Source organism: Salmo salar, chromosome 18, assembly GCF_965601325.2.
Source record: "Salmo salar chromosome 18, fSalSal1, whole genome shotgun sequence".
Lineage (NCBI taxonomy): Eukaryota > Metazoa > Chordata > Actinopteri > Salmoniformes > Salmonidae > Salmo > Salmo salar.
The window spans coordinates 19,043,191-19,067,426 of NC_138308.1; the positions used below are offsets into that span (position 1 = coordinate 19,043,191).

General features: G+C 44.4%; 1 protein-coding gene across 1 annotated transcript; it reads left to right on the forward strand.

The window, feature by feature from the left end:
• Window positions 1–636: 636 nt before the first annotated feature.
• asrgl1 (asparaginase and isoaspartyl peptidase 1) lies at window positions 637–23,591 on the forward strand. Its single transcript, XM_014154604.3, has 7 exons — window positions 637–777; window positions 1,476–1,664; window positions 6,444–6,586; window positions 6,995–7,149; window positions 7,326–7,447; window positions 22,860–22,970; window positions 23,117–23,591. Exons 2-7 carry the CDS (start codon window positions 1,478–1,480, stop codon window positions 23,329–23,331), a joined length of 933 nt encoding a protein of 310 aa, XP_014010079.1. The 5' UTR covers window positions 637–777; window positions 1,476–1,477; the 3' UTR covers window positions 23,332–23,591.
• The last annotated feature ends 645 nt before the right edge of the window (window positions 23,592–24,236 follow it).

Sequence of the window (24,236 nt, forward strand, 5' to 3'; positions counted from 1 at the left end):
TGTCAAGCTTATGGGCATGTAGCAGCAGTGTGCAGGAGAGGGGTTCCTAGGTGTGAGAAGTGTGCAGAAGGGCATGAGAGAAAGGAATGTGTAGCATTGGGGAAAGTAGTGGTATGTGTTAATTGTAGAGGAGCTCATTGGGCTGGGAATCAGAAATATCCTGTGCGAGAAAGGCAGGTTGAGGTTTCCAGGGTTAGAGTAGTGCAGAAGATGTCATATGTTGAGGCAGTGAACAAAGTAGAGGAAGATGGGTTAAGGGTACAGTAGATCTGTATCAGTACAGAGGGATGGGCCAACAAGTGATATATGTTTTAGTAAGATTGGATTTTTAGCATTTATAGCAATGGTTATCAACTGTACTCCAGGGATGGAACATAAGTCACAGAAAATAGAGGTTGTGGTGGCAGCTGCATAGAGGTATTTGGGTGTGCGAGACTTGACATCAGAAGAGTTGCAGGGTGTGTTAAGTGGTTCCCACCCTTTCAGGTTGTTGGTCTATGCTAGGACTAAATATATTTAAATAGTGGAGTAGGTGGTGTTATTTTTATTTGTTTGTGAGTGTAGTGTTAGATGGTAGGGTATTTTCTTATTCTTATATTTTCAAGCAGAGTATAAGGGAGTTTTACTCCAGTCTAGTAGGTGGCGGGGATGCAACATTCATTGGTTGCCAAGCGCCGTTAAACCTCATCGAAGAAGAGGAAGTGCTGGTGACGGAAGACTAGTACATATGTTAATAACAGCGCTGGTGTCGAGAACTGAACGTCGACCGATTATCTGGTAAGAAAGAAATATAAACAGTAGAATAATTGCTCAGCAAAAATGATCAGTGCATACTATCTCCATGTGTATAATGTCAACATCGGATAGTGTTATTTTTCACACACATTCTGATGCGTGTCCATTGCTATATTCATTTGTGCGGCGCTGCATGAATGCATTTGGTCGTGTTAAGATTAAAGTCCAACTTCATTCGTTTCGGATTCATTCAATTATTCCTTTGCACAAATTGTGCTGACAACTGGTTTAAATTATATCGAGTAGGCTACACTATAATATCAAACGTAAGAGCCCTTTCAATGCTAATGGGGGGACCTGTGGAAACTATTTTTAAGTGTGCACGGGCCAGGAGTTTTTCCTGACCAAACAAAACAACTGTCAGTCTGGCAAAATGGGGGGTATGATGTACACCAATGGCCACCGCTTGGTCGTGATGAGCTACAGTGCTGGCTTTTGTTCCTGCCCAACTCTAACCCAACAATGGTTTTAATCAGATTTTTTGGTGGTGACTAGTTCATCTACCCAGGATGTCCTTATTATTAGACACTGGGCAAATCAGGACACCTCCATTTCAAGATTGACATTTAAACTATGTGGCCATCCCCATGAGCCTATGTGTAACACAAACCTCTTTAGTATAACCTCTTTAAATCGCTGTAACTGTCTTACCACCTCTCTCTCCCGGGCCTCACTGGCAGACATGTTGCCTGTGTTGGTGGTCCATGGGGGAGCGGGGCACATCCCTAAAAAGCGTGTGCAGCTGTCTTGTGCTGGGGTCCGGGCTGCAGTCAGGGGGGGATACTCCAAACTCCAGGGGCAGGGCAGTGCCATGGATGCTGTGGTGGAGGCCGTCACTCTGCTGGAGAATGACCACCACTACAACGCAGGTAAACACACACCCATGACTAGGGCCTGGAGTCTTTCCTAGCCAGGTCACAATATTAACATGGAATTACCAATTAATTATTCATTTATCTTGTACTTTTTTGTTGTTGTTGTAAATACCAGTAGAAACAGTACCATCAAATTAAGTGCTACCAGATTTTACTGTCAATGACACTAACCTGGATAAAGAAAGGTTGATAAAGGATATCACATTTTATTGGTCACATACACGTGTTTAGCAGATGTTATTGCAGGTGTAGTGAAATGTGTGTGCTTCTAGCTCCAACAGTGCAGTAATATCTAACAGTTTCACAACATACACTCAAAATACACATAAATCTTAAGTAAAGAATGGATATACATATATGTCAGAGTGGCATTGGACTAAGATAGTGGCATAGTATAGAGTACAGTATACAGTTGAAGTCGGAAGTTTACATACACTTAAGTTGGAGTCATTGAAACTCATTTTTCAACCACTCCACAAATTTCTTGTTAACAAACTATAGTTGCATGACGCAAGTCATTTTTCCAACAATTGTTTACAGACAGATTATTTAACATATAATTCGCTGTATCACAATTCCAGTGGGTCAGAAGTTTACATACACTAAGTTGACTGTGCCTTTAAACAGCTTGGAAAATTCCAGAAAATTATGTCATGGCTTTAGAAGCTTCTGATAGGCTAATTCACATAATTTGAGTCAATTGGAGGTGTACCTGTGGATGTATTTCAAGGCCTACCTTCAAACTCAGTGCCTCTTTGCTTGACATCTTGGGAAAATCAAAAGAAATCAGCCAAGACCTCAGAAAAACAATTGTAGACCTCACTAGTCTGGTTCATCCTTGGGAGCAATTTCCAAACGCCTGAAGGTACCACGTTCATCTGTACAAACAATAGTACGCAAGTATAAACACCATGGGACCACGCAGCCGTCACACCGCTCAGGAAGGAGACACGTTCTGTCTCCTAGAGATGAACGTACTTTGTTGCAAAAACTGCAAATCAATCCCAGAACAACAGCAAAGGACCTTGTGAAGATGCTGGAGGAAACGGGCAGAAAAGTATTTATATCCACAGTAAAACGAGTCCTATATCGACATAACCTGAAAGGCCGCTCAGCAAGGAAGAAGCCACTGCTCCAAAACCACCATTAAAAAAGCCAGACTACGGTTTGCAACTGCACATGGGGACAAAGATCGTACTTTCTGGAGAAATGTCCTTTGGTCTGATGAAACAAAAATAGAACAGTTGGCCATAATGACCATCATTATGTTTGGAGGAAAAAGGGGGAGGCTTGCAAGCCGAAGAACACCATCCCAACCATGAAGCATGGGGGTGGTAGCATCATGTTGTGGGGGTGCTTTGCTGCAGGAGGGACTGGAGCACTTCACAAAATAGATGGCATCATGAGGAGGAAAATTATGTGGATATATTGAAGCAACAGCTCAAGACATCAGTCAGGCAGTTAAAGCATGGTTGCAAATGGGCCTTCCAAATGGACAATGACCTCGAGCATACTTCCAAAGTTGTGGACAAATGGCTTAAGGACAACAAAGTCAAGGTATTAGAGTGGCCATCACAAAGCCCTGACCTCAATCCCATAGAAAATTTGTAGGCAGAACTGAAAAAGCGTGTGCGAGCAAGGAGGCCTACAAACATGACTCGGTTACATCAGCTCTGTCAGGAGGAATGGGCCAAAATTCACCCAACTTCTAGTGGGAAGCTTGTGGAAGGCTACCCAAAATGTTCGACCCAAGTTAAACAATTAAAAGGCAATGCTACCAAATACTAATTGAGTGTATGTAAACTTCTGACCCAGTGGGAATGTGATGAAAGAAATAAAAGCTGAAATAAATCTCTCTACTATTATTCTGACATTTCAGTCTTAAAATAAAATGGTCATCTTAACTGACCTAAAACAGGGAATTTTTACTAGGATTAAATGTCAGGAATTATGAAAAACTGAGTTGAAATGTATTTGGCTATGGTGTATGTAAACTTCCGACTTCAACTGTATACATATGAGCTGGGTGATGCAATATTTACAAACAATTAAAGTGACTAAGAGTACAGTTTATACATATGAGATGAGTAATGCAAGATACGGAGACATTATTAAAGTGGCTAGTGTTTCATTTCCTTAGTGGCCACGGATTCCTACTCTGTGTATAGGCAGCAGCCTCTGATGTGCTGGAGATGGCTGTTTAACAGTCAGTGGTGTAGTATAGAATACAGTATATGAAATGGGTGATGAAATATGTAAACACAATTTTAAAAGTCACTAAGATAACGTAGAATAGTGTGGAGTGTAGTTCATAGATATGAGATGAGTAATGCTACATATGGAACATTATTAAAGTGGCTAGTGATCCATTTCTAAATGTGGCCAGGTATTCCTAATCTATGTCTATAGGCAGCCCCCTCTGATGTGCTAGTGATGGCTGTTTAACAATCTGATGGCCTTGAGATAGAAACTGTTTTTCAGTCTCTCGGTACCAGCTTTGATGCACCTGTACTGACCTCACCTTCTGGATGATAGCGGGGTAAACAGGCAGTGGCTCGGGTGGTTCATGTCCTTGATGATCTTTTTGGCCACCCTTTGGCATCGGGTGCTGTAGGTGTCCAGGAGGGCAGGAAGTTTGCCCCCGGTAATGCGTTGGGCAGACCGTACCACCCTCTGGAGAGCTTTGCGGTTGTGATACAGCCCGACAGGATGCTCTCAATTGTGCATCTGTAAAAGTTTGAGTGTTTTAGGTGTTAAGCCAAATTTCTTCAGCCACCTAAAGTTGTAGAGACGTTGTTGCGCCTTCTTCACCACACTGTCTGTGTGGGTGGACCATTTCAGTTTGTCAGTGATGTGTATGCCGAGGAACTTGAAGCTTTCCACCATCTTCACTGCGGTCCCATCGATGTGGATAAGGGGGTGCTCCCTCTGCTGTTTCCTGAAGCCCATGATCATCTTAGTTTTGTTGACATTGAGTGAGAGGTTATTTTTCTGGCACCACACTCCCAGAGCCCTCACCTCCTCCTTGTAGGCTGTCTCATCATTGTTGGTAATCAAGCCTACATCTTTTGTGTCGTCTGCAAACTTGAGGATAGCGTTGGAGGTGTGCTTGGCCACGCAGTCATGGGTGAACAGGGAGTACAGGAAGGGGCTGAGCACTGTCCCTTGTGAGGCCCCGGTGTTGAAGATCAGCGAAGAGGTGTTGTTTACTACCTTCACCACCTGGGGGCGACCCGTCAGGAAGTCCAGGACCCAGTTGTACAGGGTGGGCTTCAGACCCAGATCCTCGAGCTTGATGATGAGCTTGGAGGGTACTATGGTGTTGAATGCTTAGCTATAGTCAATGAACAACATTCTTACATAGGTATGCCTCTTGTCCAAATGGGATAGGGCAGTGTGCAGTGTTGTGGCGATTGCATCGTCTGTGGATCTCTCGGTACACCAGCCAGCTGGTCTGTGCATGCTCTGAGGACGCGGCTAGGGATGCCGTCTGGGCCAGCAGCCTTGTGAGGGTTAACGTGCTTAAATGTCTTACGTCGGCCACGGCTAAGGAGAACCCACAGTCCTTGGTAGCGGGTCGTATCGGTGGCACTGTATTATCCTCAAAGTGAGCGAAGAAGGTGTTCAGCCTGTCCGGAAGCAAGACGTCGTTGTCCGCGACGTGGCTGGTTTTCCTTTTATAATCCGTGATTGCCTGTAGACCCTGCCACATACGTCTGGTGTCGGAGCCATTGAACTGGGACTGTTTGATTGCTTTGCGGAGGGAATAACTACACTGTGTGTATTCTTCCATATTCCCAGTCTTCTTGCCCTGGTTAAATGCAATGGTTCGTGCTTTCAGTTTTGCACGAATGCTCCCATCTATCCACGGTTTCTGGTTGGGGTAGGTTTTAATAGTCACAGTGGATACAACATGTCTTATGCACTTCCTGATAAACTCATTCACCATATCGGTATATGTGCCGATATTATTTTCTAAAGCTACTCTAAACTTATCCCAGTCCGCGTGGTCAAAACATTCTTGAAGCGTGGATTCCGATTGGTCAGACCAATGTTGAATAGTCCTCACCACGGGTGCTTCCTGTATGAGTTTTTGCCTATAGGAGGGGAGGAGCAAGATGGAATCGTGGTCCGATTTGCCGAATGGAGGGCGGGGGATGGCCTTATATGCATTCTGGAAGGTAGTATAGCAATGGTCGAGGGTTTTAGCAGCGCGATTACAGCAATCAATATGTTGATAGAATTTAGGGAGCCTTTTCCTCAAATTTGCTTTGTTAAAATCCCCAGCTACAATAAATGCAGCCTCAGGATATGTGGTTTCCAGTTTGCATATTTTATTATCCAGAGATTGGACATTAGCGAGTAAAATACTGGGGAGCGGTGGATGGTGTGCACGCTTCCTGAGTCGGACTAGAAGACCGCCTCGAGTACCTCTCCTTCGCCGGCGTTGTTTTGGGTCTGCCTCTGGAATAAGTTTGATTGCTCTTGGGAGAGTAAACAAGGGATCTGCTCCAGGGAAGTCGTAATCTTGGTCATAATGATGGTAGTTCTGGTGAGTTACCGCCGCTCTAATATCCAATAGTTCTTCCCGGCTGTATGTTTATTAGCTTTATTAGCTCACAACAATTCCTGAGCTAATAAAGTAAAAGATGGTACATAAACAAACAAAATACTGCGGAGTTGCTTAAGCGCTAGTCGCGATGCTGCCATCTCCGTTGGCGCCATAATCTGAAGACATGTCTCTGAGTCCTCTTGTATCTCTGCATGCATCAGGGCTAGGCTCGGTGTTGAACATTAAGGGCGAGGTGGAGATGGACGCCATCGTGATGGACGGGAGATATCTGGCCAGCGGAGCTGTCTCTGCGGTCAGAAAAGTGGCCAACCCTGTCCAACTGGCCAGACTGGTCATGGACAAGGTACTGTGCACACACACAATTTGCTTAGACAAAGTGTTGATCATACAGCAGTTCAGGGTGTTTGGTATTTTATTAGGATCCCCATTAGCTGTTGCAAAAGCAGCAGCTACTCTTCCTGGGGTCCACATGAAACATGATAATGACAGTACAGAATATTAATAGACAAGGACAGAACTACATCAAATGATTTTTAAATCTAAAGGCACACGTAGCCTACATATCAATGCATACACACAAACTAGGTCAAATCGGGGAGAGGCATTGTGCCGTCAGGTGTTGCTTCATCTGTTTTTTGAAACCCGACGCACTTTCCCACAGCGCTCTCTCACGCGTAAGCAAGTGAGGTACAGTATATTCTCTACATCTTGAACATTGTTCCCCATTGAATGAGCCCGTTACCCATTGCAGACGAGCCATCTGTGTCTGACTGGAGAGGGTGCCAGTCAGTTTGCCCGGGCGATGGGTGTACCCGAGGTGCCTGAGGAATCACTGATCACAGAGTATGCCCGTATGCGCTGGAAGAAGAACCTGGCAGCTGATGCCAACCCGGTGGAGTGCCAGATGTAAGATAAAGCATGACATGATATTTCATACCATAGAGTTGAATATATTAGATAGATATTGAAATGGATTGTAACATGAGATGTATGATAGTGGGACCTGATAGAACATAGCATGGCATGATAATATTGCATGATAGATGTTAATGACATTTTTAATTGAAGTATGTCTGTCACAGGGGGAAGATGGGTACGGTAGGGGCGGTGGCGGTGGATGCAGAGGGGAACATAGCCTGTGCCACCTCCACCGGTGGCATGCTGAACAAGATGGAGGGCAGGGTGGGGGACACAGCATGTATCGGTGAGACATCTGATGTTATGTCATATGAGGTAAAGAGATGTGGAGAGGAAGTAGGCGACAGAAAGAGAGGAGTGGAGAAATGAGGAAGAGACCTGCAGCTTTAACAGTGATCCAGAAAGCTGAGTGGCTTGGTGAACCCTGACCTCTGAGACGTGGAGGAATGTGTGGTGGTGTGGAGCCACTCACTCACGACCTGCTGGGTTAATGTTTCATTATGGAGATTATTACAGCCAGCAGTCTGAACAACACACACTGCTACCTCACACTCATAGATTGTTTCATAAAAGTACAGAGGCACAGGCATACAGTACGTACACAACATATGCACATACATTTACACACATACACACAACAGGGGTTAAACAATCTATTACTTGCATGTAATTGAAGTGGTAAGTGGAGTCTCATGGTGAGAAATGTTCTCATGTTAATCAGTGATGCTGGTAAACAATCAATGATCAGCTATGCAATTCACCCAAATATCCCCATTCACTGACATGCCTTTAGAAGTGAATCGCTGTCAAGAGTTTCATAGATCACTAGTTTACAAATGTAAGGGCTACCTGGAAACGTTCTGAGCCCTCACCTGCTATATGCTGAGTGTAGAGTTGGTAACCCAACACAGGGATAAATGCCAAAAATAAGTTCTGAGGTTTACACAGGTTTAGGAGATCTTATACCTTCTGTTCTATGAGAATGTCCGTTAACATGACCTTTTATAACAAATGTTATTTAGGACATATGGTCCATATACAAAGGTAGGAAGCATGCATGAACTTCACAAACACAGTTTTATAAATAAGTTGGCACAACAAAGAAACAATACTCACAGTTGAACTGAGGCACACATTAACTTGACTAGGACATTTTACATTTACATTTAAGACATTTAGCAGACGCTCTTATCCAGAGCGACTTACAAATTGGTGCATTCACCTTATAATATCCAGTGGAACAACCACTTTACAATAGTGCATCTAAATCTTTTAGGGGGGGGAAGGTGGTGATTGACTCCGCTGTCCTGGCGTCGTGAGGGAGCTTGTTCCACCATTGGGGTGCCAGAGCAGCGAACAGTTTTGACTGGGCTGAGCGGGAACTGTGCTTCCTCAGAGGTAGGGAGGCGAGCAGGCCAGAGGTGGATGAACGCAGTGCCCTTGTTTGGGTGTAGGGCCTGATCAGAGCCTGAAGGTACGGAGGTGCCGTTCCCCTCACAGCTCCGTAGGCAAGCACCATGGTCTTGTAGCGGATGCGAGCTTCAACTGGAAGCCAGTGGAGAGAGCGGAGGAGCGGGGTGACATGAGAGAACTTGGGAAGGTTGAACACCAGACGGGCTGCGGCGTTCTGGATGAGTTGTAGGGGTTTAGTGGGACAGGCAGGGAGCCCAGCCAACAGCGAGTTGCAGTAATCCAGGCGGGAGATGACAAGTGCCTGGTTTAGGACCTGCGCCGCTTCCTGTGTGAGGCAGGGTCGTACTCTGCGAATGTTGTAGAGCATGAACCTACAGGATCGGGTCACCGGCTTGATGTTAGTGGAGAACGACAGGGTGTTGTCCAGGGTCACGCCGAGGCTCTTTGCACTCTGGGAGGAGGACACAAGGGAGTTGTCAACCGTGATGGCGAGATCATGGAACGGGCAGTCCTTCCCCGGGAGGAAGAGCAGCTCCGTCTTGCCGAGGTTCAGCTTGAGGTGGTGATCCGTCATCCACACTGATATGTCTGCCAGACATGCAGTGATGCGATTCGCCACCTGGTTGTCAGAAGTGGGAAAGGAGAAGATGAATTGTTTGTCGTCTGCATAGCAATGATAGGAGAGACCATGTGAGGATATGACAGAGCCAAGAGACTTGGTGTATAGCGAGAATAGGAGAGGGCCTAGAACAGAGCCCTGGGGGACACCAGTGGTGAGAGCACGTGGTGCGGAGACAGATTCTCGCCACGCCACCTGGTAGGAGCGACCTGTCAGGTAGGACGCAATCCAAGCGTGGGCCGCGCCGGAGATGCCCAGCTCGGAGAGGGTGGAGAGGAGGATCTGATGGTTCACAGTATCAAAGGCAGCAGATAGGTCTAGAAGGATGAGAGCAGAGGAGAGAGAGTTAGCTTTAGCAGTGCGGAGAGCCTCCGTGACACAGAGAAGAGCAGTCTCAGTTGAATGCCCAGTCTTGAAACCTGACTGATTAGGATCAAGAAGGTCATTCTGAGAGAGATAGCAAGAGAGCTGGCCAAGGACGGCACGTTCAAGAGTTTTGGAGAGAAAAGAAAGAAGGGATACTGGTCTGTAGTTGTTGACATCGGAGGGATCGAGTGTAGGTTTTTTCAGAAGGGGTGCAGCTCTCGCTCTCTTGAAGACGGAAGGGACGTAGCCAGCGGTCAAGGATGAGTTGATGAGCGAGGTGAGGTAGGGGAGAAGGTCTCCGGAAATGGTCTGGAGAAGAGAGGAGGGGATAGGGTCAAGTGGGCAGGTTGTTGGGCGGCCGGCCGTCACAAGACGCGAGATTTCATCTGGAGAGAGAGGGGAGAAAGTGCATTATTTGGTTGTGTTTTTAAATGGTTGAAAGCATAGTGATACCACATTGGCAATTCAATCATCTCGTACTCCTGTAGGCCCTTCACATCACTTCATTTCAACGTGGACATGTGGGCAATATTTGGTTGAGCAGTGATCAATGAGATGTCAACCTTTGTTCACCCTCTCAAAAAGACAACCAGAAGATTGAATTGCCAATGTGTTATCACTATGCTTTCAACCATTTAAAAACACAACCAAATTCTAATGGAAGAACAATGTCAGATTTTGGTTTAGTTGTCATCTAAATATGTGGTATCACTGCACTTTCAACCATTTTTAAAAGCGCAACAAAGTTCAAATAAGAATGCAATGTCAAATATTACAACTTAATGTGTTATCACTAAACTCCATATAATAGCACCACCAAATGACCTGGATTGCAGTTGAGATTACATTCAAAGAAAAAAAAATCTCAGACAAGTTACATGTACAAAAAAACTAACAAATGCATACAAAGATAACCCCAACCCATTTCCCATCGACCTGTTTATTTTGCAGCAATGTTGCCTGTCAGCAGTAATCTTCTCAGATTGAGAGATTCAAGGGGCTATCATCGTTAAGTAACACACTAGATGCAAAGCATTGAATATACAGTATAAAATAATGCACTTTTAAATACATTTTGTAACGTTGCCCCAGAAGCATTTAACTGCAGGGGACTCCCCTTGGAATGTGCCTACCTGATTTAGGGAACACACTGAACAGTTGGGAGTTGGGGCCAATTTTATCGTAAAACTTTCCTCTGTGTTAAATTTAAAATCCATAAATTGATGGTTCGGATTATGGGATGCCAAGGTCACATTTTTCCATATTGTATTCCAGTTAAAGGGTTGTTCAGATTCAATTAGATATGTCGACCATACTTTAACGGATAGCTCAGAATATGGTGCTTTCCAAAAGTTGTTTATGTACACTACATGACCAAAAGTATGTGGACACCTGCTCGTCGAACATCTCATTCCAAAATCATGGGCATTGCTGCTATAATAGCCTCCTCCTCTGCAGTTGGCTTTCCAATTCATACTAAATGTGTTCGATGGGGTTGAGTTCAGGGCTCTGTGCAGGCCAGTCAAGTTCTTCCACACCGATCTCGACAAACCATTTCTGTATGGAACTCGTTTTGTGCACTGCGGCATTGTCATGCTGGAACAGGAAAGGGCTTTCCCCAAACTGTTGCCACAAAGTTGGAAGCACAGAATCGTCTAGAATGTCATTATATGGTGTAGCATTAATGTTTCCCTTCACTGGAACTAAGGGGCCTAGCACAAACCATGAAAAACAGCCCCAAACCATTATTCTTCCTCCACCAAACTTTACAGTTGTACTATGCATTGGGGCAGGTAGCGTTCTCCTGGCATCCGCCAAGACCAGATTCATCGGTCGGACTGCCAGATGATGAGTAGTCGTGAGTAGTCGTGCTGTACTTCGCTCCGCGGGTAATATTACATTTCATTACATTACAACGGAACGATTTGATTTGATTTGATTAGCTAGCTAGCTAGCTACATAGTTGTCTTTGATGTCTTTGTATCAAGGATAAAGGTGTAGCTTTGAGAAACTAACAAGGTTAGCTAGCCAGCTGTATTCGTTCGTTCGCGCCGTTTTCCAAACGGCGTCAACACAACTTTACCAACTAGCAGTACTGTAGAAACTAAATACATTACAACGGAACGTTTTGATTAGTATAATGTTAGCTAGCTACATAGTTGTCTTTGTATCAAAGATAAAGGTAAACGCAGCCATTGCTAGCTAGCCAACTCTAGCAGCTTGCAGTACTGTATCATTTTTTAGTCAATAAGATTTTTGCAACGTAAGCTTAACTTTCTGAACTTTCGAGACGTGTAGTCCACTTGTGTAGCTAGCAGGACTGACTTTGTGTTAGCTAGCCAACGTTTAATCACTTCTGTGTTATGAAAGGAAATAGACACGGACACGTATGATCCATTGGTAGTTTGTTGTAACCAAGTATTGGTGCTAACCGTGTGTTATTGGATGCTAGCATGCTAGTTAGCTACGGCGTCATAGGACAAGGTGCACTGGGTGGGTTTCACGGAAGAATACTTTACCAAGTTGTCTAGCTGAATAAACTAAGTTTGAGCCTATTCCTGGAAACATTGAACCACTGTAGTTTACATCAATTATATTTCTAAAGTGGAAGATGGAAAAGTTATATGAGTGTTTCAGTGAATGGTTAGTGAGGGAGGCCCTGTGCTCTCGCTTCCCCAGTTGTTTAGTTAATTTTAATTCCAATCTCCTTTGCATTAGCGTAGCCTCTCCTGTAGCCTGTCAACTATGTGTCTGTCTATCCCTGTTCTCTCCTCTCTGCACAGGCCACACAAACGCCTCACGCCGCGTGGCCGCTGCCACTCTAACGTGGTGGTCCCAGCGCACACGACCCACGTGGAGTTCCAGGTCTCCGGCAGCCTCTGGAACTGCTGGTCTGCGGCCAACAAGGCAGAGTTCATCTCAGCCTATGCTACCCTCCAGTCCCTCGACTTCTTGGCGCAGACGGAAACATGGATTACCACAGAAAATACTGCTACTCCTACTGCTCACTCCTCGTCTGACCACGTGTTCTCGCATACCCCGAGAGCATCTGGTCAGCGGGGTGGTGGCACTGGAATCCTCATCTCTCCCAAGTGGACATTCTCTCTTTCTCCCCTGACCCATCTGTCTATCTCCTCATTTGAATTCCATGCTGTCACAGTCACTAGCCCATTCAAGCTTAACATCCTTATCATTTATCGCCCTCCAGGTTCCCTTGGAGAGTTCATCAATGAGCTTGACGCCTTGATAAGTTCCTTTCCTGAGGAGGGCTCACCCCTCACAGTTCTGGGGGACTTTAACCTCCCTACGTCTACCTTTGACTCATTTCTCTCTGCCTCCTTCTTTCCACTCCTCCTCTTTTGACCTCACCCTCTCACCATCCCCCCCTACTCACAAGGCAGGCAATACGGTTGACCTCATCTTTACTAGATGCTGTTCTTCTACTAATCTCACTGCAACTCCCCTCCAAGTCTCCGACCACTACCTTGTATCCTTTTCCCTCTCGCTCTCCTCCAACACTACTCACTCTGCTCCTACTCAAATGGTATTGCGCCGTCACAACCTTTGCTCTCTCTCTCCTGCTACTCTCTTCTTTTCCATCCTATCATCTCTTCCCTCTGGTCTGGAGAAGGATGAGCAGGAAGAGCAATCTCCTGATTCTGCTTCCTCAACCCTCCTCTCCTCCCTTTCTGCATCCTTTGACTCTCTATGTCCCCTATCCTCCCGGCCGGCTCGGTCCTCCCCTCCTGCTCCGTGGCTTGATGACTCATTACGAGCTCACAGAACAGGGCTCCGGGCAGCCGAGCGGAAATGGAGGAAAACTAGCCTCCCTGCGGACCTGGCATCTTTTCACTCCCTCCTCTCTACATTTTCTTCCTCTGTTTCTGCTGCTAAAGCCACTTTCTACCACTCTAAATTCCAAGCATCTGCCTCTAACCCTAGGAAGCTCTTTGCCACCTTCTCCTCCCTCCTGAATCCTCCTCCCCCTCCTCCCTCTCTGCGGATGACTTTGTCAACCATTTTGAAAAGAAGGTTGACGACATTTGATCCTCGTTTGTTAAGTCAAACGACACCGCTGGTCCTGCTCACGTTGCCCTACCCTATGCTTTGACCTCTTTCTCCCCTCTCTCTCCAGATGAAACCTTGCGACTTGTGACGGCCGGCCGCCCAACAACCTGCCCGCTTGACCCTATCCCCTCCTCTCTTCTTCAGACCATTTTCGGAGACCTTCTCACCTCGCTCATCAACTCATCCTTGACCGCTGGCTACGTCCCTTCCGTCTTCAAGAGAGCGAGAGTTGCACCCCTTCTCAAAAAACCTACACTCGATCCCTCCGATGTCAACAACTACAGACCAGTATCCCTTCTTTCTTTTCTCTCCAAAACTCTTGAGCGTGCCGTCCTTGGCCAGCTCTCTTGCTATCTCTCTCAGAATGACCTTCTTGATCTAAATCAGTCAGGTTTCAAGACTGGTCATTCAACTGAGACTGCTCTTCTCTGTGTCACGGAGGCTCTCCGCACTGCTAAAGCTAACTCTCTCTCCTCTGCTCTCATCCTTCTAGACCTATCTGCTGCCTTTGATACTGTGAACCATCCGATCCTCCTCTCCACCCTCTCCGAGTTGGGCATCTCCGGCGCGGCTCACTCTTGGATTGCGTCCTACCTGACAGGTCGCTCCTACCAGGTGGCGTGGCGAGAATCCGTCTCCGCACCACGTGCTCTCACCACTGGTGTCCCCCAGGGTTCAGTTCTAGGCCCTCTCCTATTCTCGCTATACACCAAGTCACTTGGCTCTGTCATATCCTCACATGGTCTCTCCTATCATTGCTACGCAGATGACACACAATTAATCTTCTCCTTTCCCCCTTCTGATAACCAGGTGGCGAATCGCATCTCTGCATGTCTGCGTAGAGAGACGCACTCAAATGTGTCTCTCGACCTGTGTGCACCTACGTTGTAAACTTTTATTCATAGGTTAGGTTGTAGCAACCTCATGATGGGTATAGGGAGAATTTGAGTATCATGTAGTAGTCTAAACCTATCGCTGTTACATTGAAGTGGGTGAATGGAATATGAATGAGAGTCATCCAATATGCTGTAATACAAATAAGGTGACTGACCACCACTGGTAGAGATGGAGTCTTCCATTGGGTGTTGAGAGGCAGTAGTGCTGATTTGGTTAAATTCAGCTTCATCAAAATCTGTCAAATTAATCTATGGTCATCAATGCGTTTGGGAGCGATTGAGATGCATTGTCTAGATATAGTAAAATATAATCTGTGTGCAATGAGATGAAGTGATCAGTAGATTTGATGGAAATTGGTGTTATTTCCTTTGATTGGCGAATTGCCTCAGCCAGGGGTTGCATGGATAATACGATTAGCACAGGCAAGATTGGATCGCCTTGTCTGCTATTTCTAGTGATTCTGAAAGGAGCAGAGCGGATATTGCCTGTTAGAACTATGGCTAGGGATTGGCATATATTATTTTAATCATATTAATGAAATTGGCGCCAATTCCCATATGTTCCAAGACAGACCAGAGATACAGTGCCTTCAGAAAGTCACCCAGTGACTTTTTCCACATTTTGTTACATTACTGCCTTATTCTGAAATGGATTACATTTCCCCCCCCCCAATCTACACATAATACCCCATAACGACGAAGCAAAAACAGGTTTTTAGAAATGTTTGCTAATTTATATAAAATAAAACAAACTGAAATATCACATTTAATAATATTCAGACCCTTTACTCAGTACTTTGTTGAAACACCTTTGGCAGCTATTACAGCATCGAGTCTTCTTGGGTATGATGCTACATGCTTGGTACAGCTGTATTTGGGGAGTTTCTCCCATTCTTCTCTACAGATCCTCTCAAGCTCTGTCAGGTTGGATGCGGAGCGTTGCTGCACAGCCATTTTCAGGTATCTCCAGAGATGTTCGATTGGGTTCAATTCCAGGCTCTGTCTGGGCCACTCAAGGACATTCAGAGACTTGTCCCGAAGCCACTCCTTGATTGTCTTGGCTGTGTGCTTAGGGTCGTTGTACTGTTTGAAGGTGAACATTCGCCCCAGTCTGATGTCCTGATTGCTCTGGAGCAGTTTTTCATCAAGGATCTCTCTGTACTTTGCTCCATTCATCTTTGCTTCGATCCTGACTAGTCTCCCCGTCCCTGACGCTGAAAAACATCCCCACAGCATGATGCTGCCACCGTGCTCCACCGTAGGGATGGTGCCAGGTTTCCTCCAGATGTGATGCTTGGCATTCAGGCCAAAAAGTTAAATCTTGGTTTTATCAGACCAGAGAATCTTGTTTCTCATGGTCTTAGTCATTAGGTGCCTTTTGGAAAGCTCCAAGCGGGTTGTCATGTGCCTTTTACTGAGGAGTGGCTTCCGTCTGGTCATTCTACCATGAAGGCCTGATTGATGGAGTGCTACAGAGATGTTTTTCCTTCTTGAAGGTTCTCTCATCTCCACAAAGGAACTCTAGAGCTCTGTCAGAGTTACCATCAGGTTCTTGGTCACCTCCCTGACCAAGGCCCTTCTCCCCTGATTGCGCAGTTTGGCCAGGCGGCCAGCTTTAGGAAGAGTTTTGGTGGTTCCAAACTTCTTCCATTTAAGAATGATGGAGACCACTGTGTTCTTAGGGACCTTCAATGCTACAGACAGATCTGTGCCTCGTCACAATCCTGTCTCTGAGCTCTACGGACAATTCCTTCGACCTCGTGGCTTGGTTTTTGCTCTGACATGCACCGTCAACTGTGGGACCTTAAATAGACAGGTGTGTGCCTTTCCAAATCATGTCCAATAAATTGAATTTACCACAGGTGGACTCCAGTCAAGTTGTAGAAACATCTCAAGGATAATCAAGGGAAACAGGATGCACCTGAGTTAAATTGTGAGTCTCATTGCAAAGGGGCTGAATACTTATGTAAAATAAGGTATTTCTGTTTTTATTTAATACATTTGCAAAAATGTCTAAAACATAACAAATGTGGAAAAGTCAAGGGGTCTGAATACTTTCCGAAGGCACTGTATGACCATTCTCGTCTATTTAAAGCTTTTTCTGCATGGAGAGAATGCAGCCCAAGGAGCTGTTGTTTCTGATGAAGCATCTAAGCTATGTAATAGTGGACGGAAGTTACCCGAGTATAAGCGTTTTTTAACAATCCAGCTTTGGCCCTTGTGGACCAATTTTGGTAAGTAAGTGTCGAGACGGGACGACAATGTCGTGGAAATTCACCACAAAGGACTCAAATCACAGTAAATGAAGCAATCTTTATTATCATGACCGGAGAGGTTCACTAACTCAATACAAGCCTGATGAAACTCCAAAGGGGGAGGTTCTCTTTCAGTCCTATTATACTTCTACACAAACAAATCATATAAGCATGGTTGGTTCCTACATGTGACTGACTGATAACACACCAGGCTTCTTACCTTGAAACTGAGATATTGCATTACTCCTTTTAGTTCCCAGATCAATGTTCTGGGCGTACTGACAAATTGCTTATGAGTGATACTGTGGTTTACTCCTTTGTGTAGTCAATCTGTCACTCGCATGAACCCAACCAAGACAGGTTATTACAAAGCAGCATTGTGCTGAACATACGATCTGATACACACAAAGAGAATTTCCATCACAACATAATTTTGGAAAACCGTTTAATATCTGTGTTTATCAAAGGGGGCGATAGTGAGAACACTGGGTAGCATCCTTACCTTTTTTATTTTTTATAAAAGCTAAATTAGTGCTGTATTCACATCTCTCCTAAATTAACCTTTGTAAATGGCGGCTGTATTAATCAATTAGAGCAATAGTGGATCTACTTTATTAAAACATTTTGATTAACCTCCCTGGGCAAGGTGGGACGTAGTCAACAGCCAGTGGAATCCTGTGGCGCGAAATACAAATACCTCAAATGCTATAACTTCAATTTCTGAAACATATGACTATTTTAACACCATTTTAAAGACAAGACTCTCGTTAATCTAACCACATTGTCCGATTTCAAAAAGGCTTTACAGCGAAAGCAAAACATTAGATTATGTCAGGAGAGTACCCTGCCAAAAATAATCACACAGCCATTTTCAAAGCAAGCATATATGTCACAACCAAAACCACAGCTAAATGCAACACTAACCTTTGATGATCTTCATTAGATGACACTCCTAGGACATTGTTATACAATACATGCATGTTTTGTTCAATCAAGTTCATATTTATATCAAAAACCAGCTTTTTACATTAGCATGTGATGTTCAGAACTAGCATAGCCACCGCAAACTTCCGGTGAATTTACTAAATTACTCATGATTAACGTTCACAAAATACATAACAATTATTTTAAGAATTATAGATACAGAACTCCTTTATGCAATCGCGGTGTCAGATTTTAAAATAGCTTTTCGGCGAAAGCACATTTTGCAATATTCTGAGTACATAGCCCGGCCATCACGGCTAGCTAATTTGACACCCACCAAGTTTGACCTTCACCAGCCTCAGATTTACTATAAGAAAAATTGGATTACCTTTGCTGTTCTTTGTCAGAATGCACTCCCAGGACTTCTACTTCAACAACAAATGTTGTTTTGGTTCCAAATAATCCATAGTTATATTCAAATAGCTCCGTTTTGTTCGTGTGTTCAGGTCAGTATCCGAAGGGTGACGCGCAAGCGCATTTCGTGACCAAAAAATGCAAAATATTCCATTACCGTACTTCGAAGCATGTCACACGCTGTTTAAAATCAATTTTTATGTGATTTTTCTCGTAAAATAGCGATAATATTCCCACCGGGATACATTGTTTTCGTTCAAAGACTGAAAATGTAAAATGGACTCTTCATGTGCACGTGCACATCGACCACTATCCAAATGCGCTACTGTTTTTCAGCCAGGGACTGCAGAGTTATCATTCCCCGTTCTGGCGCCTTCTGAGAGCCTATGGGAGCCTTAGAAAATGTCACGTTACAGCAGAGATCCTCTATTTTCCATAAAGAGGCTATAGAAGGCCAAGAAATGGTCAGAGAGGGCACTTCCTGTTTAGAATCTTCTCAGGTTTTGGCCTGCCATATGAGTTCTGTTATACTCACAGACACCATTCAAACAGTTTTAGAATCTTTAGGGTGTTTTCTATCCAAATCCAATAATTATATGCATATTCTAGTTTCTGGGCAGGAGTAATAACCAGATTAAATTGGGTACGTTTTTTATCCGGCCGTGAAAATACTGCCCCCTATCCTAAACAGGTTAAGGATAGGGGGCAGTATTGACAATTTCGGAAAAAATATGTGCCCATATTAAACTGCCTCCTACTCAAACTCAGAAGTTAGGATATGCATATTATTAGTAGATTTGGATAGAAAACACTCTGAAGTTTCTAAAACCGTTTGAATGGTGTCTGAGTTTAACGGAACTCATATGGCAAGCAAAAACCTGAGAGAAATCCTACCAGGAAGTGGAAATCTGGATGCATGGGCTCTCTTAAAGTCGTTTCCTATTGAATACACAGTGACGTAGTAATAATTGTGCACTTCCTACGGCTTCCACTAGATGTCGACCGTCTTTACAAAGTTGTTTGAAGCTGTTACGATGAACAGAGCCCGAATGACAAGGAGGGGAAGTTGTTGAGGCAGGGGGTGACATCACTTCTTGGAGCGCGTTCAGGAGGGTGGATCCAACCGTTTCAAAACCTTTTTCAAGACACAGGAACCGTCCGGTTTAAATATTATTGAATCTTCACGTTCTGAAGGCCCGACAGATTGATGTTTTACAACGTTTGACATGTTTGAACAAACGTAAATACAACTTTTTTTACTTTTCGTCGCGACATCCTCCGCGCGCTTTCTACACTTGGAGTAGCTTACTGGACGCACGAACAACAAGGAGTTATTTGGACATAAATTATGGACTTTATCGAACAAAACAACATTTGTTGTGGACCTGTGATCCCTGGAAGTTCCTTCTGATGAAGATGATTAAAGGTAAGGGAATATTTCTAAAGCAATGTATGGTTTTAGATGACTCCAAGATGGCGGCTATCTGCATAGCCTAGTGTATTTTTCTGAGCTCAGTACTCAGATTATTGCAAAGAGTGCTTTCCTCGTGAAGCTTTTTTGAAATCTTTCATAGCGTTTGCATAAAGGAGATGTTCATCTATAATTCTTTGAATGACAGTTTAATTTTGTATCAATGTTTGACAAGTATTTTTGTAAATTGTGGCGCTGATTCACCGGCAGTATTTGAGGGAAAATGTTTTCTGAACGTCACGCGCCGATGTAAAATGCTGTTTTTATATATAAATATGAACTTTATCGAACAAAAAATGCATGTATTGTGTAACATGATGTATTGTGTAACATCCGAGCGGCAAGAGGTTTTAACACTGGAGTGATAAATGAGCATATGATGATGTGCAAGGAGAAATACTGGTGTGCAAAAGAGCAGAAAAGTAAATAAAAGAAAAACAGTATGGGGATGAGGTAGGTAGATTGGGTGGGCAATTTACAGATGGACTATGTACAGCTGCAGCGATATGTTGGATTCACGTCTCCATCTCAACCAAAACCAAAGTTAAAGAATAGGACTTAATCTAATCAAACTTTAAATTCCCTTTTAAATAAAGTTTGACTTGATTTAGTCCTATTCTTTAACTTGGATTTTTGGTTGAGATGTTGATGTAAATCCAACATACACTGCTCAAAAAAATAAAGGGAACACTAAAATAACACATCCTAGATCTGAAAGAATGAAATAATCTTATTAAATACTTTTTTCTTTACATAGTTGAATGTGCTGACAACAAAATCACACAAAGAATCAATGGAAATCCAATTTATCAACCCATGGAGGTCTGGATTTGGAGTCACACTCAAAATTAAAGTGGAAAACCACACTACAGGCTGATCCAACTTTGATGTAATGTCCTTAAAACAAGTCAAAATGAGGCTCAGTAGTGTGTGTGGCCTCCACGTGCCTGTATGACCTCCCTACAATGCCTGGGCATGCTCCTGATGAGGTGGCGGATGGTCTCCTGAGGGATCTCCTCCCAGACCTGGACTAAAGCAATCCGCCAACTCTTGGACAGTCTGTGGTGCAACGTGGCGTTGGTGGATGGAGCGAGACATGATGTCCCAGATGTGCTCAATTGGATTCAGGTCTGGGGAACGGGTGGGCCAGTCCATAGCATCAATGCCTTCCTCTTGCAGGAACTGCTGACACACTCCAGCCACATGAGGTCTAGCATTGTCTTGCATTAGGAGGAACCCAGGGCCAACCGCACCAGCATATGGTCTCACAAGGGGTCTGAGGATCTCATCTCGGTACCTAATGGCAGTCAGGCTACCTCTGGCAAGCACATGGAGGGCTGTGCGGCCCCCCAAAGAAATGCCACCCCACACCATGACTGCCCACCGCCAAACCGGTCATGCTGGAGGATGTTGCAGGCAGCAGAACGTTCTCCACGGTGTCTCCAGACTCTGTCACGTCTGTCACATGTGCTCAGTGTGAACCTGCTTTCACCTGTGAAGAGCACCGTGCGCCAGTGGCGAATTTGCCAATCTTGGTGTTCTCTGGCAAATGCCAAACGTCCTGCACGGTGTTGGGCTGTAAGCACAACCCCCACCTGTGGACGTCGGGCCCTCATACCACCCTCATGGAGTCTGTTTCTGACCGTTTGAGCAGACACATGCACATTTGTGGCCTGCTGGAGGTCATTTTGCAGGCCTCTGGCAGTGCTCCTCCTTGCACAAAGGCGGAGGTAGCGGTCCTGCTGCTGGGTTGTTGGCCTCCTCCACGTCTCCTGATGTACTGGCCTGTCTCCTGGTAGCACCTCCATGCTCTGGACACTACGCTGACAGACACAGCAAACCTTCTTGCCACAGCTCGCATTGATGTGCCATCCTGGATGAGCTGCACTACCTGAGCTACTTGTGTGGGTTGTAGACTCCGTCTCATGCTACCACTAGAGTGAAAGCACCGCCAGCATTCAAAAGTGACCAAAACATCAGCCAGGAAGCATAGGAACTGGTCTGTGGTCACCACCTGCAGAACCACTCCTTTATTGGGGGTGTCTTGCTAATTGCCTATAATTTCCACCTGTTGTCTATTCCATTTGCACAACAGCATGTGAAATGTATTATCAATCAGTGTTGCTTCCTAAGTGGACAGTTTGATTTCACAGAAGTGTGATTGACTTAGTTACATTGTGTTGTTTAAGTGTTCCCTTTATTTTTTTGAGCAATGTATTAATGATTAACTTGAAGATTACATTTCAAATCAGGCCTAGGGTTTCAAGCTTTGGTAATTTGTCTATTTTTAGCTGAACCCTGGGTTGATTTGAAACAATAGCTGTTGATGACTTTGCAAATGCTATGTCGGCCTAAATAGCATCATTGTTGTATTGTTGCATTTCATTTGCTGTTAAACCTACCCTTTGGAATGACTTCGATGCAACCGTTAATATACAGTATTTAGTTATTAAGCGATCTCTCAATAATTATTCTCACTGATGGCACATTGGTAGTAGTCAGTTAGAAATATAAAAGCTAAGCAGTGCTTGCTTAAATCCCTAGATAGGATACCAAATGAATAGTTGTAGATCAACTCTCCAGTAGGAGGTGCTGCCCAGCCTACTGTTGTTTTTTTTTCTTCTAATGGTGTGTTGAAGATCCGACATTGTTTCAAAGTTACAAATTCAACATTGTATACAAGGTTTGTCTATGTTGAAAATTGGTATCATAATTCTGTGGTTGAAATTTCAATTTTCTCAAAACAACAGTTTACGTTGATTACTTTTTTCAAATACAATGTATTTTCCATATAGATTCCTTGTCACAATATGTTGACATATTACATTCTTTTCCCCTCTCTTTTTTTGGAAACACCTGACACCCAAGGGGAGCGCCCCAAAGATGTGATTGGCTGACTGGCTTGTCAATAAAATACCCTTAAAGGTGCAGGGCATTTTTTTTTATACTCGGTTTGTTTGCAACTTTTATTTCTGGTGCCTGTAAAGAGCATTCTGTAAATGTAGTCTATTCTATTGTTTACCTCGCCATCTAGTTGCTCAAAGTGGAAACTGCACCCTCAGACAACCAGGCATGTTACAACTATTCTAGCCTTGATAGCCTGGCTAAGGTTTCCACCCCACTTCTACCAATCCATTTGTCAGATTGGTAATTCATTACGGAAGACTGATTTTTCAAGTATTCCAACGGGCTTTAAGACCACATGAAAGTCAATACATGTAGCAGATGTTTCCCTCTTATAGTGTGTGAAAAGCAGTGTGTATGTGTTTCAGGGTGTGGGGGTTATGCTGATAACAGGGTTGGAGCGGTGTCCCCCACGGGCCATGGTGAAGCCATCATGAAGGTCACTCTGGCTAGACTCATCCTGTTCCACATGGAGCAAGGTAACACACACACAATTTATGAAAAAAACGATTGATTGATAAACTGATGATTGACATGCAATCTTCAGTAACTCCATCCATTTATAACCTCATCCATGCATCAATCCATCCATTCATCCTCCCTCCCTGATATGTGTCCCCTGCAGGGCGCAGCGCGGAGGCAGCAGCAGATGAGGCCCTGGCCTATATGAAGGAGAGGGTGGGGGGTCTGGGGGGAGTGGTGGTGGTAGACCCCCAGGGTGAATGGTCTGCTCGCTTCAGCAGCTTGCAGATGGCCTGGGCTGCAGCCCAGCAACAAACACTCCACTATGGCCTGTACGCTGGAGAACACTTCACACAGAACATAGACGACCCCTACTAACACACACACCTCACGTTTGTGTTGAGAGAGAGTCTAAAAGAAACCCTACAAACAAGCATAGGTAAACAATCCATAGAAAGCACTGAATTGAAAATTTTCCGTCCACTAGACTCTTACCATAACTTTGTTTTTAGCAATCAGTATTATTTCAATTTTGTCTAATCCTCAGATCAATGCTCATATCTAGAGCCAGTGTTTGGAAAGTGTTGATCAACTGCCAAATGTAACTATGAAGGAATAAAGCGTGTTTTAAAAACAAACAGGCTGTCCTTTCTGAGGAGTTTTCAGTGCCTCATTTGGAGTCCTTAACAGCCATGATTGTTCATGGCATGCATAAATACTAGCAGAGAGTTACACACAAAGTTGACACGTGGAGTGTGTGTCCCTTACATGTACTGTGGCCTGCTGGCAAAGGTCATGTGCCACTCGGAAGACTCCACTAGATGGTGCAGAATATAAAGATTGTCTAAAGGTTATTTTACATCAATTTGCTTTGGTTGGTTTCTGTCGGATCTCCTTATCTCAGGGGGTGTAGTCGGTTCACAAATTCCGGTTTAAATCAGTCTGAAGTGGTGTCCTCTGCCAGTCTTCTGTCCTTCCCCTGCCTGGTTTGAAAATGGACCAAATATCCAGTCTGCTCTAATCAGTACTGGTGATGTAAAGGAGACAGAGATGATGCCATGTGTTATCTGCTGAAATAGGGTAGATTTAATTGAGACAGGACAGGTGTGGTATAGAGGGGTCTGAAGGTGCTTTGGGTGTCAACACTGCCACTCACTCTGCCAATACCCCCATTGTACATTACTGCTATGAGTACAAACAGAGAACCTCTCCTCTGACAGTCAAGACTGCTCTCCTACCCTTTCACCTACCCTTTCACCAGCTGGTTTGTTTCCTAAACATCA